Source organism: Glycine max, chromosome 19 (assembly GCF_000004515.6).
Source record: "Glycine max cultivar Williams 82 chromosome 19, Glycine_max_v4.0, whole genome shotgun sequence".
Lineage (NCBI taxonomy): Eukaryota > Viridiplantae > Streptophyta > Magnoliopsida > Fabales > Fabaceae > Glycine > Glycine max.
In genome coordinates this window covers 45,131,130-45,148,370 of record NC_038255.2, presented here as the reverse complement: position 1 = coordinate 45,148,370, position 17,241 = coordinate 45,131,130, and the positions used below count along the sequence as shown (strand labels likewise).

At 30.0% G+C, this 17,241-nt stretch overlaps 2 protein-coding genes across 2 annotated transcripts; both read left to right on the top strand.

Annotated features, from left to right (window-relative positions):
- Positions 1 to 1,307: 1,307 nt before the first annotated feature.
- LOC100805210 (protein CHUP1, chloroplastic) lies at positions 1,308 to 4,264 on the top strand. Its single transcript, XM_006604540.4, has 2 exons — positions 1,308 to 2,950; positions 3,396 to 4,264. Exons 1-2 carry the CDS (start codon positions 2,111 to 2,113, stop codon positions 3,849 to 3,851), a joined length of 1,296 nt encoding a protein of 431 aa, XP_006604603.1. The 5' UTR covers positions 1,308 to 2,110; the 3' UTR covers positions 3,852 to 4,264.
- Positions 4,265 to 9,227: 4,963 nt separating this feature from the next.
- Positions 9,228 to 11,945, top strand: LOC100804678 (wall-associated receptor kinase-like 20). Its single transcript, XM_003553524.5, has one exon. The coding sequence runs from the start codon at positions 9,415 to 9,417 to the stop codon at positions 11,344 to 11,346; it is 1,932 nt and encodes a 643-aa protein (XP_003553572.2). The 5' UTR covers positions 9,228 to 9,414; the 3' UTR covers positions 11,347 to 11,945.
- The last annotated feature ends 5,296 nt before the right edge of the window (positions 11,946 to 17,241 follow it).

The window sequence follows — 17,241 nt, the reverse complement described above, 5'->3', positions numbered from 1 at the left end:
AGGTCTTGAGACAATAAAGAAGTTTTAACAGCTAGCTGTATTTACAAATTCTTAGCTTTGAAGTATGAGGTGGTTCCATCATTTTTGTTTAATTGATGCCTTTTGTGTTCAATATAATAAAAACCAACCACAATTTCAATTAAATTATTGAGACCGCAAAGGTATTAATCATATCCTTTCCTTAACAGATAGGAATTACAATTCTTGGCATGATGTAATGGATACGTTTTCGAGTTAACAATACTTGACAGTGTAAAATTTAATTAGAAATTGATGTTTATGATGAATGTTAGCGATATTATTTTTGACATTTTCTTTATAATATTTTTTACAGTTGATTGAAATTTGACACTAATATAACGAAAAAGGTTTTTTTTTATTTTAATTACTAGGCCTAACCCAAAATACATCATTAATAACATAAAAAATACATCATTAATAAAAGGATATATATATATAATTTTCCTCTTATCTTTTTTATTCTATATTAATTAATTTTTTACTATTGTCTTCCTTTTTATATAATATTTTCACTTTTCTTTATTGTTTATTTATTGTCTTACCATTAAATGTAAAAGTGTAAGAGAAAAGAAAATAGGGATGAAATATGCTTCTTTAATGTCTTAAATGGATTTATCCTAAATATCTAATTCTAAAGGCTTAATGTTGGTCTCTAAAAGTAGGGTTTTATTTAGGAGCATTGACGACTACAATAAGTAAATTATTGAACATTGAAAATTGACAAAATTGGTCTCGCTAGTGATAAGCACACAAAATGTACTTGACTTTAGATTTGTGCAATTAAAGCTATGACATGAATACGTTGCATTAGATTATTAGAGTACGTATTTATATGACAAAAAAGAAGTATTTAGATAATCAAACCGGCTTAAAGAATGAAATTTTTTAGTATATGATAAAAATATTTTTGATTAGAAAATAATGTATTTAGTGTATTAAAAAACACAGTATTTATTATATCCATGTTTTTTAAGGAAATTTAAAATTTTAATATAATATATTTAAGATTTTAATTTTTTTAAAATTATTAATATAAAAAATTTACATTCTCAATCAATTAAGTAACACTACAACATGATTTAAAATAATTAGCATAAAATCAACTATTTTTAATGATACATTTATAATTAATTGATAATGTAAAAAATTTACATGAATGTACTACTATTTTAATTAAACCTACGATCCCATACGTATTACTCCGATCCTACCACTGGACAAGGCGGTTTGTGTTACCATAATCATATGATACAAAAAAATAGAAAATAGAAAAACTAAATTAGTGAGATTTTTTTTAATAAGTTAGTAAAAGATTTATTATACCAAGAGCACATAAATTATTTATACTTACTTGTATAAATAATTTAAAGCATAAAAACAAATATTTAATCAACAAATTTTTAATCTAAATGGTACTGGCTTTAATTCCTTTGAGAAAAATCTTAGATTTAAGTCCTGTAAATAAAAAAAATAAAAAGAAAAAAACTTTCTTAAAAATAATGATCAACCAAAAATAATGATGAATAAAATTAATGAATACTTCCTAGCATGATATAAAAAAATTATTTGATGTTACTATACATAGTTTTACACCATATGTCTGATCCCACAAAAAAAAAATGCAGAATATTTTTTCGCGGCAACGGAGCATTGACCTTGAATGAATATTGGAAGTGCACTCCTCGAAATTGGTAATTCCCAATGGACACCCCTATGTATGTTCAAGCTTTGAACATGTGGAAACTAAAACATCCCACGTATGATTTCAAATAGAAGAAAAGAAGCCCGAAATTTTATTAATCCAGAAAAGAATTAGATTCCAAAGAGCACGAACAAGGCTAGTTGACAGCATTTGGTGGTGTTGGGGAAGTCAAAAAGCTATATCATTGTGCTTCTTCCTCTAAACCAAAGAAAAAGCAATGCCAATGCCACAAAATAATACTACTATGCAAACCATCTTTCAAACCATTGCTAACACAACACACAACAAGGATCAAATTAAGATTTTTGGTGTCTTCTTCCATTGGGTTTTGATGGAAATAAAAGCCTAACCAAATCAAATTGCTGAAACTTGTCTTTGTTGTTCAGGATGGAAAACACAACATCAAAGCCTGAGGTCCTAATAAAGCCAATTATCCTCAAAGCTGGTGTTCCTTTGGCTGTGTCTTTTGCTGGTTGCATCTATGCTTGGTTCGTGGCAAAGAAAAGCCTCTCTAAAACCTCTTCTTTATCACTAAATGAAGGAAGTTCCCACGAAACCAATTCCCATCTTGAGCCAAACTATGAAGAAAGTTGTCATAGTCATAGCCTTTCATGTTTGGAAGATGAAGGACATAGTACAACAATAGATCAAAGTGTTGTTGCTGAAAGTTCGATGATCAATGACACCCCGTGTTTAGAAGAAGAGATTAATGGCCTGAGAAGCATGATTGAAGGTATGCATATGAAGGAGTTGGCCTTACGTTTGCAGTTTGGTCGCTATTGTGATATGAAAGAGCAAGAAACTGTGGTTGGGGAGATAAAAAACATGTTGTCACTGGAGACTGCTCGTGTTGGCTTCTTGGACAGGGAGATTTCGTCGATGGAGATGCAGAATAGGAGGTTGGAGAGTTTTGTTGCTCAATATCTCAGAGTTGTGGAACAGATTGAGCGTTGGAAATCTGAGAATAGAATGCTTCGGAGGAAGTTTCAGAAGCTAATGAGGAAATCAAAGGCACAAACCCGCCTCGCGAAGGAGCAGGCTTCGAAGCTCAAACTGGAAGAAGAAGAAATCTTGAGAAGCCGTGATGCCTTGGAAACAAAAATTGATGTCATAGGTAAACTTGAGGATAAAATGGAAGAGCTGCAGAGGGCTTTGGATCAATTGCAGGATGAGAAGAATGAACTTCTGAAGAAGCTTGACACAGCAGAAAAATCCTATGCTTCTAAGGTAAGCAATACAAACGTATAAAAAATCATGTACTGGTTGAAATCTAAAAGGTTTCTCTGATCAACTAATATAAACTACAATAACACCAATAATAGTAGTAGTGGGTATGCATGATTTTAATTTTGATCTATTTCTAGTGTTAAATTTAACATGTTAATCATATATTGGCATGTCATTAAAGGGGTTGGACTATATATAATGGTTTATTCTTTGGGATTATAATTTTGATACAATGTCAATATAATTTTTTTTTTCACATCAACCAATAGAAAATCACCCTAGATATGAATTTATTACAAAAGTTAACAATATTCAATTGCATAACAATTTATGATTGGGCTACAATAAAGAGTTTTTGCACTGTCATTTTATTTCAACAAAGTTCTTTCTTAAAGGAAATTTACTAGCATCCAAATCGTTACAATTTAAGGTTTTTCATGAGCAGATTGAAGCAGGAGATGTAAGTAGGGAAGAGTACACAAAGCTTCTGGATGAATTGGAGCAGGCCAAGAAAGAACGAGCAGATGAAGCTAAAGAACTGATTTACTTGCGGTGGACAAATGCTTGTTTAAGGCATGATCTAGTGAGGCACCATGAACAACAACAGAACCAGGATAAAAACCATTTAGAATTGGAATTTGGAAGAAATGATGTACTTATCCATTATGACTCAGAGCATGAACTACACAATTCCCTTTTGGAGCATCACAGTGATCCTTCCTTTGATGAGCATACTAGGGGTCATGATCACAGTGACAGTGCTTGTTCAAAAAGGACAAAGTTGCTTGAAAGGCTAAAGAGATGGGTTGATGGCAGTGAAAAAGCGAGGGTTAGGCATTCTGTTTCCAAAGGGGCAGAGGAACATCTAGTTCCTAGAAGGAAGTCATGCTCTAGTGCTTGATTCAAATTAGTATTCTGTGTTATTTCTAGTTTTGAACAAGAAACTTCTGAGCTTGGCATAGAAGCAGTGACCGTGTGACACTACATTTGTTGCTATACTAACTAGCTCCTTCCTTCTTCATGAGAACACAATGTTCTATCAAGATACATCACAGTTTGATCTTCCATGAACTCGTGCATAGAGATCATATTTAAAGGAGTTTTTCTCCACGTAAATTTCTGTAAATAATTATTAAGCATAGTATATGCATCGACTGCATATTATATTCAGTTGAAGTATAATAAACACCTACTAACTGGGAGCTACAAGAAATCTGTAAGTAACTTGCCACATCATTGGTTTGACTTTGACAATTTCAAATTTAAGAAGAGAATGTTTATCATTTAAGATGATTGAGTATGCACTTTTGTTTTCGAAGTTTCAAAACGTTGATTTGTTTCGCCTTCTATGAAATGCTACTTTTGATATTCAGAAATTATTTTGGAGTTTGATTAATTTTTGCTGTGTAAAAAAACTCCTTACTATTTGAATCAATGGTCATTACTCATTAGTTTTCTATAAAACATCGCTGGGAGATCACAGCTTGTCTCAAAAAAGTGTTAATTATAGTTTGTGATAACTACAGTTCAACAAAATATTTTGGTATGAAAGGAGTGAAAATTGTTAACATTTTGTATTAGATCATAAGCAACTAATTAGATTCTTCTGGTACTATTATTCGTTCCTTATTAATTTTCCTATGGATGTAGGGTAGTCCAAGAAGTCCCTCCAAATGCACAATTAAGATGAATTATCTTGTAAACCGATCCATCCAAACCTACAAATGGTAGATTTATTTTAAAATGATGTTTTAATTTTTTTTATTATATTGGATTCATGTGTTTTTTTTAATGAACTTTGTTAAATAGATTTATTTATATATTAATTTAAAAATTTGACAGTATTATCAATAGTCATTAGAACAATATAATGTGTTAGAAAAATAACTATTACGCAAATATTATATATAAATAAAAAAATAATATTATATTCTTTATAATGTTAAAAATAAGAAGTGAATGTATAAAAAAGGGCTGGTTAGTTGAGTTGACTAAGAAAATTATTAACCAATAATTAATTAGTCAATTTCAACCATTCTTAAATTATGGTGGTCCAAATTGATTGGGCCAATCCACATTAACAGTTGTGTTATGCGTCAAGTTTTTCGAAAAAAAAAAGAAAAATTTCATGCATCAACTTTTAGGAAAAGAAAGAAAAATATTTTTAAAGTTGCTTTTCACTTGAAATAGAAAGAAAGTGAAAGGGGTTTATTTCAAATAGAAAGAAAATGATGCGTAAGAAAAGAATAAATTGATTGAAACGTGAGAATCACAATTAAGAAAACAAAACGAAATATATGGTAAAAAAAATAATGCAATATAACAATTTAAAAGTTATTATATGTTAAAATAAATGAATTTATTTCACTATTCAAATTTTCTGTTTGACTGTTTCCTACATTCGGACTGTAATTAGATGTGGAACTGCTTGCTTACAATAAAACCCATTCGGGTAATCCATTTAAGAAACTAAAAGGAAATGTTGTCCTATTTACAAAAATTAAAAACATGCTTAACTATAAATAGTTTAATATGGTGTTAAGAAAAATAATTTAGTGAAAAGTATAATTTTATTTTTTAGTTAAAGTTAAATTTTTAATACGTTGAAAAAGAAGTTGATAAAAATTATTTATTTTCATCTACTCTTCTATAGATCGATCAAAACAATAAGTGGAGAGAACTTTTTCCACTTCTTTTAATCCATCCAAATAACACGTATTTTCTAACCTTTACTTGTATTGTTTTCTACTTGTGATCACGCTTGAAACTGTTGGTATAACATTGAAAGGAATTATTAATGCAAGTGTTTTACGAATAGCATTCTCTCCATCATATTGCTAGTTTGCTACTCACTTTCGAGAGGTGAAGAAATATTAGTCAGAGATTTGTAGAAGTTAGTCGCTGTGATTATCATTAAGCTATTACAAATTAATACCAGAGAGAATAAAAGTAAATTAAATATTGGCAACCAGTGAAAGTTGATGATGAGTGTTTGCCATTATTATTTCTTTTTACCATGGTTAATAGGAAACTTGATGTTGGTTTTATGATAAACTAAGAAACTCAACCGGGTTTGTGATAATGCATCGCTAAGTGAACATTGCCACACTAATCAAAGATATCATGATGCGGTAGACAGTGCTAACTAAAAAATTCCCTAGCCACGAATACTGCAAAAAGACATTCCTAAGTGAACTTTGTTTATCACATTATCTTGGGCACTCCATTTGACTGTTAACATGCATAAAGTCATTGTTTGTAAAGTGGAGTGTATATGACAAATTATGCTTATTAAAATAATATTAAAGTATGAAAAAAACTTATGTACTTTTCTTTATGCAACTTAACTGTACTTATTTTTAAGAAACTTAAGTGTAATTTTAGTTTCTATATTATTGTCATTCATACAATGTTTTAGTATTTTTTAATATATTATTTTTTTATAGAATTAAACTCGATTGATTCTCATACTTATTATCACTTTTTTTTTTTTGCGTGTCACTTCCTCATTCGTTGGTCAATCACTGACTAATCTCTTCTTATGATTTATGCGAAACTAAAAACCCCACAAATTAAAAAAAAAATCCACAAAATCGAAACACACACAAAGAGAACAAAACAACAAAGAGTAAAAAGAAAAAGAACATGAAGAAAGAAACCCAGAGTACTTCACATTAATCGATCACAATAGTACAATGAACACCATTTCCCCACACAAAATATTGCAAACATTGGCACTCGGAAAAATCTCCAAGATGTTTCTGATTGCAGAGATCAAGAAGCATTCGCGAGTAAATCAGATCTTGATTGTGATAAACACAGTCACCGTTACGTTCAAAGCACGTAGGAACTTTGTTGTCTTGCGCACTTCATTACTCAATAAGTTAAATTATTGTTTTGGTTCTTTGTGTTTTAATTTTTTTTATTTTGACCCTTTAAATTTTAAAAATTTCGTCTTCATCTTTTTTCAAATGATTCCGTATTGATTCTTTTAAATAGAAATCTTAAAAATATTTTTCCCCTTAATATCGAAGGAGGTGTATTGAATTGGGATTTTAAAAAAAAATTTTAAAAAAATTATAAAAAAGTCTTATGATATTCGATTAGAATTTTTTAATAGTATAAATAAGTCTTGTGGTATTTAATTAAATTTTTTTAAGAGAGACAATAAAATTCAGTGATATTCAATTATAATATTTTATAACTTATAAAAAGTTTTTTGATGATAAAAAATATACAAATTTTGATGAATTAATTTTTAAGAATCATTAATTTTGAGGGCGAGCCCTGGTGCAGCGGTAAAGTTGCACTTTTTTTTCTTTGTTTCCTAAATTAAATTAATATTTTTCTTGTGTATTAAAATTAATCATGTTTTCCTTATCCTGATTAATTATGTTTATCATCTACTTGATGTAATATTTTGTGAGTATCACCCTTGATTTCATCATCCACATAACTTGCTAATTCTCATACCAATTTTTCACCCTCAGTACTCTCTCCTTCGGTATATGATTATTATTACATCCTATTTAAATATATTTTTAGATTTATCATGAAATAATTATAGTATTAAAAAAAATTAGAAAGTCAACATATAATTTTAAATCTATTATTTAAATATAAAAATGAGAAAAAGAAGATGTTATTGTAAGAAAGATTAGTATTGAAAGACATAAAACTAGAACCAATATAGCTATTAAAAGATTTAAAAAAATATATTGATTTTACTTTGTTTTTATCAAAATCTCATCATTTTTTTATTATTTTTTTCACTAACTCATAATTTTGAATGTGTTTTTAAAAATTTATAAAATCCTTTCAAACCTCATAAATTTATAAGGTCATTTTAAATCCTTTTCAAACTATCATAAAAGTCTTATAAAAAATCTGATAATATTTTTATATAATCTTTAAAATTTACAAGACTTAAAATAATCTTTTAAAATTTTAATTCGATTAATCCTTTAATATGATTAGAGAATATATAATGTTTCTATCTATGTCTTTTTTATTTTGCATATGATGAATCTGTCCACACAGTTTCTTTTTTCCGAATTTTTGCTATGCGAAAGTAAATCCATCTTTTCATTTTCTACACTTTGGAAATTCTACATCAGTGACTAAAATGGGAATATCCGTGTGGGGAACAAAATGCCGCTACAGAATATTGATTAACTGGACTTAGTGGACCCATTGCATAGCGATTGTATGCTTTCTAGAAAAGAGGAAGAATTCATTCAAAAATATCCAGAGGTTAGGAAATGTTTGTCAGTGGCTTTCTGATAAAGTAAATTAAGAGATATCTAATATACCAGTTAATGAATGGGGAAACTCTTATATGTGTTATAAGCATTCTCATGTATATATAGTTGTTTGAACATTGAACTTCACTAGCCGATATTAACGGTGTAATGTGCATGCTTGCGCATGATCCATGTGTCAGAATACTACATGGAAGAATATTGGCTCATCACATTACTGATAGTGCAAGAATTATAATGGACCATGCGTCTGCAATTTGATATATTTTAATTAATTAGTAATTTCTCCACTATGATCATTGTATCTGCTGCTTGACTAAAGAAAAAAAAAACGGTTTCATGACAAAAAAACTTTTCTCTTTGCATCTTATAAAGAGAATATATATAGCTATACAAAAGTTGTCTCTATGACCATACACGCGGTATCAAAATTGGTCCCATAAATCACCACGATTTTTATGGTATTTGTTCCTTTCTGACACAAAATAGAGGATTACGTGCCTCCTGTGAGCCAATAAGTCGATGCCTGCGTGTAGTGATGGTCTCCACGCGGGATGATGACTGATGCAAAGACTCGGACACTTAAACCAGGAAAGGCCAAAATTGGCGTCATATATAATTCCTATGGCTATAGATCGATCATCTTTATACGCCTTTGATGTTGATAGGAAATTAAACCTGAGAATCATATGTTATCTCAAAGGGAAATTACCCCTAAACAGGAAAATAAGTAGATTTGTGACATTCTGGAACCTTATCAGATATTATTTATTTTGGTAGCCAATGATTCTTTATTATTTTATTCTTAACAAAATGACATTTTCTTAGATTAAGAGAAAAAAAATATTTATAAATTATCATTATTTTTTTACTCTTAAATAATATGAGAGTTTATGATATATCAAAATAGATATATTATTATGAATATTTCAATTAATCTTCACATAGCACACACATAATTAAGTATTATTAGTTATTTCTTATAAATTGAAAATTTCCACTGCATATAATATAGGCTTTTTGGTGCATTGGACATACTTGACCAAGCTGGACCTAGGCTAGGCCGGGTCCAGAATAGTATTCCACATGGTAGATTCTTGCAGCCTTTAACTTGCATTCCCCCCACTTTATTCCGTTTACAGTAGCTAGGTGTAGCATTTTATATTTATTGATCCTCGTATCTATGAGTTCATAAATCATAAGATGTTCCTTCCCCTAATTCTCCATGCAAAAATGATTGCTGAATCAAACATGAGACCCAACTTCCATTTTTGCTATGCCTTTCTTCTTATCCTTGTCCTTGGCCATCACACTTCTTCACAGAAGACTTGTACAAATTGTGGCTCTATGCAAGTTCCGTACCCTTTGAGCACAGATTCAACTTGTGGTGATCCACACTACAAGCTTCGTTGTGATCCCCACTCTCAAAGGCTTTTCTTCGACACCCTCAACGGAAGTTCCTATCTTGTTCTAAGAATCATGTCTTCAAACCAACGCATGGTGGTAGAGCCATCACCTTGGTTACCAGGTTCATGTGTCACACAAGACATGCCTAGAAGCAATGGTATATGGTTAAACCAGTCACTCCCTTTCAACATAACTTCATCCAACACAGTGTTCCTCTTTAACTGTTCCCCGCGCCTCTTGGTTTCTCCACTTAACTGCACTTCTTCTAGTATTTGCCATCGTTATTTGGAGAATTCAGGCCATGTTGACACAAAAAGAGCACTTGAGTGTGCAAATGATCTTCACCCTTGTTGCACTTTTCTAGCTGGAGGGATACCTTCAGCTTACAGAATCAGGCTTCATGATTCTGGCTGCAAAGCATTCAGAAGCATAATTCATTTGAACCAAGACAAGCCTCCGAATCAGTGGGAGGAAGGGCTTGAAATCCAATGGGCTCCTCCACCTGAACCAGTGTGCAAGACACAAAGGGATTGCTCTGAAGACTCTAAGTGTTCCCCTACAAGTAGAAATGGCCTATTTCGCTGTCTTTGTAATGGGGGACACATTTGGAACCCTTTTGAAGCAACCTGTGTCAGGTATGAGAGAAAATCCAAATGGAAAACCAGCTTGGTGGTCTCAATAGGGGTTGTTGTTACTTTTTTCTCTCTTGCTGTGGTTCTGACCATCATCACAAAGTCCTGCAAACTCTCTACCTATAAAGAGAATCAGGCCAAGGAAAGAGAAGATAAGCTGAAATCAAGTGCTGTGGAGAAGCCTTGCAGGATGTTTCAACTGAAAGAGGTGAAGAGAGCAACAAACGGTTTTTCCCACGAGAGGTTCTTGGGGAGTGGTGGCTTTGGGGAAGTTTTCAAAGGTGAATTACAAGATGGAACATTGGTGGCTGTGAAGAAAGCTAGAGTGGGAAACCTGAAAAGCACCCAACAAGTGCTTAATGAGGTTGCAATACTCTCTCAAGTGAATCACAAGAACCTGGTCAGGCTCTTGGGGTGTTGTGTGGAATCTGAGCTTCCACTGATGATCTATGAGTATATCTCAAATGGGACCCTCTATGACCATCTTCATGGTAGGTATTGTTCCAACTTTCTAGACTGGAAAACAAGGCTCAAAGTTGCTTTTCAAACTGCAGAAGCATTGGCTTACTTGCATTCTGCTGCACACACTCCAATCTACCATAGAGATATTAAGTCAACAAACATACTATTGGATGATGAATTCAATGCCAAGGTCTCAGATTTTGGACTCTCTAGATTGGCTAGCCCAGGACTGAGTCACGTGTCAACGTGTGCTCAGGGAACGTTGGGGTACTTGGATCCTGAATACTACCGCAACTACCAGTTAACAGATAAAAGTGATGTTTATAGTTATGGGGTGGTGTTGCTAGAGCTTTTGACATCACAGAAAGCGATTGACTTCAATCGTGATCAAGATGATGTCAACCTAGCCATTCATGTGAACCAACATGCCAGCAATGGTACAATCATGGAAGTGGTGGATCAAAGGCTTCTTATTTCCGTGGAGACCTTGTTGGGGGATAAAATGTTCACAAGCATAAAACTCTTCTTGGAGCTTGCACTTGAATGTCTAAGGGAGAAGAAAGGTGAAAGGCCTAATATGAGGGATATTGTTCAACGCTTACTATGCATAATTAGGATTGTAGAACAAGAGTGAACTAGTGTACACATGTGGTTTGTTTTTTATTATAAATGAAATGTGTAATAGTTAGCTTATAGTTAGTATTTAATTATTAATGGTGCCAAAACTTAAAAGCTGTATCGATACTGAAACATGGCAGTGGCAATGTGGTCTTTGACAGATAGTGATTAGCCCACTGAGAGAAGAGGTAAAGTGATTCCAAAATTAATTTTATTGGGTTGGGAAGAACTGAGTCGAAATCAGATGCTTTCAATCTGTGGAAAGTATGAACTATTCAAAAGTATATGCAGTTGTTAGAATCTTTGAGAATGGATTTCTTTCTCGTCCAAAGTAATCTTCCTTTTACAACTTTAGGAAAGCATTTTCAATTAGACTTTGAAATGGAAACTCGATTTGGCTATACTAGGAAAGCATCATTAAAAGGTCATGATTCATATAATCCACAAAGGATTATATGCGATCTTTTTCCTATTATAGGCCTCATGTTGATAATCACTCTTCCCCCTCCACTAATATATCCGCGCATATAGAAACATTATTTGTATAAATTTTCAAATCAATAAAGAATGAACGCACTACTTGCTTTTTTGAAGAGAATGAACACACTACTTTGCTAAGTACTTTCTTTCTTTCCTTTTTATTTTTATTTTTATAAACTTGTTAAGTACTACCTCCTTTTCATAACTTTATCTTTTTAATGTTAACTAGTAGTTGTATAGCATGGGGTATTTAATTTATTTATTTATTTATTTTATGTCGAATGTGTTAATAAAATATAAATAGATGATTATAAATCATATACAAATAAGAAATGGTTTATTATGAGACTCAAATAGAAAAATTAAGAAAGTAGCGTGTTGATTCTCTTCAAAAAACACCATATAAATTAAGAAATATTTAATTAAGGTAAAATATTGTTATATTTAAACTAAAAAATTCTTGTAATTAATACTTTGATGTTTAATGGCTACACCACTTTTTAATGACATTAAATAAGAGTATATTTGAAAAAAAAAGTATTAGTTAAATTTTAAAATTCTAAAACATCAATTGTTTTAGGATAAAAATAGTAATTAACTAAAACATATATTTATGCGGAAACATGAAAACTTTTTGCAGCTAAAATCAAAAGAATTAAAATTCAAACTTGCTACAATATTGTTAACCACACACATCATATTTTTTATGAATAAAAAATCATATTTATTTTAATTAAAGATTAAAACTTTCCTTCCGATTAAAATATAAAACATCATTGAAGAAAATTATTTGCTCTTCATATACGATATTAAAGCATAATATATATTTGCTCTTCATTGTTCCACTTCAAGGCCAAAGAAGTTGAGCAAGTACAATTCATATTAGCGTGCCCATGCATTAATATATTTTATTAACATCGAGATACTAATTTAATAAATTATAAAAATACTTAAGGGTCTACTTAATATAATTGTTAAGACTTTAATATTGTTTCGAGAACTAATTAGAAGAAAGAGTAATATTTCTCCCGTTCTTTTTTAACTGTTTTTTAAGTGGAAAATAAGACTAGCTATTATCATGATAAATGAGTAATTAATGTCATCTTAAACTTTAAAAATTAATAATAGATAAAAAAATTTCCAAAATTCGACAACTGAACGGAGATAGTATTTTACAAATTAAATTGATGGTTTATTCGGAATTTTACACTCCCGTGTCCGTGTACATAAAAAAAAACACACGAGTGTAATCACAGAATGCACGCCCATTATTTTGTTAAATGCTGATGGGATTCATAAGAAAATCAATACAATTGAGAAGTACAAATAACATTACGTTCATAACTGCTTTTGAATTCCGTTTGCTCAAGTCGAACAACATTTAATCTGAGAGTGAAATTGACATTCAACGTTCCTTGGAAAGTCGGTTTGACTTAAAATAACACACTCTTGCTCTTGAAGGGTCAACCTTATAAATTCTTATTTATTAATGGTTCAACCAGTTCAACATACTGACATTAATTTTATTTTATTTTGGAAGGCATTAATGGTTATATTACTAGTTCCTACAGTAATTTCTTTAATGCAAAATCAGCGATCATATGGACCGAGACATCCGTGCACCTTCAAAAGCAAGATGTATGCAAGACAAAACCATGAAGGATTATAATGACAAAATGAAATTGTTGTTATAGCTGATTATATGTATGCAACCACGAATTCTTTCACCTTGTTATAGAAAATGAAAAATCTGTGAATTGAGTGAGGTTTTCTTCTTCAAAACTAGCTGTTCATAAAAAAATATTTCTTAAAGAATCTTTTGCCTATTATATCTATTTTTTGTAATTTTATCCTATGTCTTTGTTACAAATTTAGCAAAAAAAAAACCTCTTTTTGTTCAACATTTTTCCTTTCCTCGTTTCCTTATTTATAAGTTCTAATAGTGTAATAATATGTTCCCTATTGTATATCACAGTCGTGGATTCCACGATGACACGAGTAGAGCAGGAATCCTTGCCAATGTTGGCTTGAACAACCTTAGCAAACCCAAATTAACTTACAATCCTGGGTTTCAAAAACTCATCCATGATTTTAGTATCGACCCTGATAACTTATTGCTCTGTAAATGAAGGCTAACTTATTGAAAATTTTATCAGATAATTTTAATTTAAAAGGATCTTTCAAGTTAAAAATGAAATTTTACAACCAATTTTTACTTTATCCTTAAAACTTTTTATTTTTAGTTTTAATTTAAAAATAGTTTTTAAGTAAAAAAAAAAAAAAAAAACTGAACCTAACAAGAAGTCATTTACCACACTTCAGTTTTTGCAATCCTTTCCTATGATTAAGTTTGTTTGATTTTTCATTTCCAAGTTTCAAATAAAGCGTTAAGTATAAATTTATCACTCATGTAGCATTGATATTCAAAAGAAAAAACAAATATTCTAACATGTTTTTCACTTATAAATGAGCACATGCTAAGTAAAATAGAACCAAACTATTTAGTTATGTTTAAATGTCAACTGTAAAATTTAAAAGAACTTTTACTTTCAAAGTAATCACTTTTCTTCTTCTTTATTTTATGTGTTGAAATTCAAGGTGTGTACATTTAAATTATCAAAAATATGTTCTTTACTTTTATCCAAACATAATGTTAGAGTCTTAAACTTTTTTTTGTGTTGGAGAAAAAGAGTTAGTATATATTTATGTGTTATATGTGTTGTATTGTCTTTCAGGATTTGCAACACCACAAATGTTTTGGATAAATTTCTTCATATTAGTCAAGTGTTTTTTTCCATTCTTAATTCTACATGACAATTTCTGTTTGAGTTCTAAGGATGAAGTATTTTGTCTACTTGCTTGAATCCAGCCATAAACACACGTAGACGTAACAATGGATTTAGTACATTTCACTCAATGTTTATTGTTTACTATTCTTTAATGATAATGATGTTTTGTTGCCCATACCTATTTTTATAGTTCTTGTGGATGCTGTAGCCTTATGCTTTTTGCTTTGAATATGATCGTTCAAACCTTGCTCACTTGTAACAGTAATTTGACACAACTTGCAACTCCATTCTTGCTTGATTTTCTTAGGCAAACTCTCATTGTCATCAATTGCAAATATTATTGCTTTGCGCTTTCTACCACAATGATCTACATTTGGTCTAGCCTATAATGGTATAAACAAAATCATTTATACTCATTGACCAATTAATAATTTCAACATGACAAAATATTCAAGGGACATTTTCAAAGGTGACAATTTTTTAATCAAAAACTAAAAGGGAAAACCCTTTTTCACAATCCAAACAACACTAAATAAGAAGCAAAAAAAGAAAATTGAAATTAAAGAGAAAGATAAACACACAAAGGAAAGGGTAAAATAAACACAAGACTATACTAACCATTTAAATTAGTTTTCAAATGTTTTTTATTTTCTAATTAAATATTAAGGTGAGAAAATTACTTTTCTTTTTTTAATGATTATCCATTTAAATTTTTTTCTTCTATTAAGAAATTTTTATATTATATTTAAAATAGGCAAAATTGTATTTTTGGTCCTCCAGTTTATCTCCAATTTCGGATTTGGTCCCCCTATAATTTAATTCACAAATTTGGTCCCTCAGTTTTATAAATCCCTACAAATTTTGTCCTGGAAGCCCGATTTGGACGTTGACTGTTAACCTCAGACGTTAACTGCCACATGTCAATGCTATGTGTCAACGTCTGAGTGGTTCTCTGTAAATGCTTCATTTTTTGTAGGTAAATTGCACTTTTGATCCCCTAATTTTACTCCAATTTCAATTTTGGTCCCCTTATAATTTAATTCATACATTTGGTCCCTCAATTTTATAAAATCTCTTTATAAATTCAGTCAAATTTCATTACTAGAGAAGTTGTATTTCAAATTTCAAACAAAAATATCATTGTCATACATAAATCACTTAAGCAGTCGTATACACATAATATCGCATGGGGGAGCAAAAAATGAAAAAAAAAAGGGGGTTATTACAGAACCTGTTAAAGTAAGAGATCTGAAAATTTCAGACCCAGGTTGAAATTCATGCGTCACTTTCCCAAGTTGAACAACCTCGGAAATGAGAGAGAGATAAAGAGTGATTTTTCTTTGGGTTCCAAGTGAGTGAAAAACTTACGATGAAAAAGAAGTGTGAGATTTATTAAGACCTACCATATATATAGCACCAGTGACTAAACTATTCAAAAAACCAATTTTGCAGGAACAATTTATAAAGAGGTTTATAAAATTGGGGAACCAAATGTGTGAATTAAATTATTGGGGGACCAAAATCGAAATTGGAGTAAAACTGAGAGATCAAAAGTACAATTTTACCTATAAAAAATGAAGCATTTACATGGAACCACTCAGACGTTGACACGTGGCCGTCAACGTCTGAAGTTAGCGATCAACGTCCAAATCGAGCTTCCAGGACCAATTTTACAGGAATTTATAAAACTGGGGATCAAATTTGTGAATTAAATTATATGGGAACCAAATTCAAAAATTGAAGATAAAGTGGGGGACCAATTTTATAATTTTACCTTTAAAATATTACCCATTTGCAATATTACATAACATATTACAAAATATAAGTACAAATATTTTTATTAGCATTATAATATTTTAAATATGACAACAGTCAAGGTCAAACAATTTTTATAAAAGATTAAATATAAATGTTTGAAGACTTTTCAATGACTTATTAAACATAAAATTTAGATTAGGAAAAATTATTCAAAAGCATATTCATTTTATTTTATTTTAAATAAACATATAATAAATGGTTTTTTTTAAAATAATAAAATTATGATTTTTATTTTATGTTAAACAGTGAACTTTTATTCTTTTTTCTTTTTAACAATACCCTTCAACAATATTCTTTTTATTTTATTTTTTGCTTCTAATATTATTTAAAAAAATAAATATCATAAATATAATAAATGAATTCACGTATTCAAACATTTTTTATTATAATAATTTTATTTTACTTTGATATATTGTTTAAAATTTCAAGCATTTGAATAATCATTGGGATTGGCCTTAAATGTTAAAATTGTGAGGTGTAAACGGTAAAGTTTAAGTAGTTTACTCAAAATCTTAAATTCTATACTTATTATCATTATTGAACATTAAAAAAAAGTTTTAAGCATGTAATATTTATCGATTACCCACATTTAAAAATTAATGAAGTGGATAACTCAACTACAAATATCATAAAATTAATATAACTAGTATTTTTGCTTGAATTACATAGAATAAATATTTAATTTTTAACAATTAAAATTTATAATAAATAAATATTTATATGTATAACTTATATTAATTGAAAATTATAATACATAAAAATTATTTTGAATACATAAATTAATCATTTGAAAATAGTATAACTTTTAACTATGGATTTTTTTA

Coding starts and splice junctions, on each gene's coding strand:
- LOC100805210 (XM_006604540.4), top strand. CDS start 2,111: ATGGAAAACACAACATCAAAGCCTGAGGTCCTAATAAAGCCAATTATC. Junction 2,951..3,395: donor AAAAATCCTATGCTTCTAAG/GTAAGCAATACA, acceptor TTTCATGAGCAG/ATTGAAGCAGGAGATGTAAG.
- LOC100804678 (XM_003553524.5), top strand. CDS start 9,415: ATGTTCCTTCCCCTAATTCTCCATGCAAAAATGATTGCTGAATCAAAC.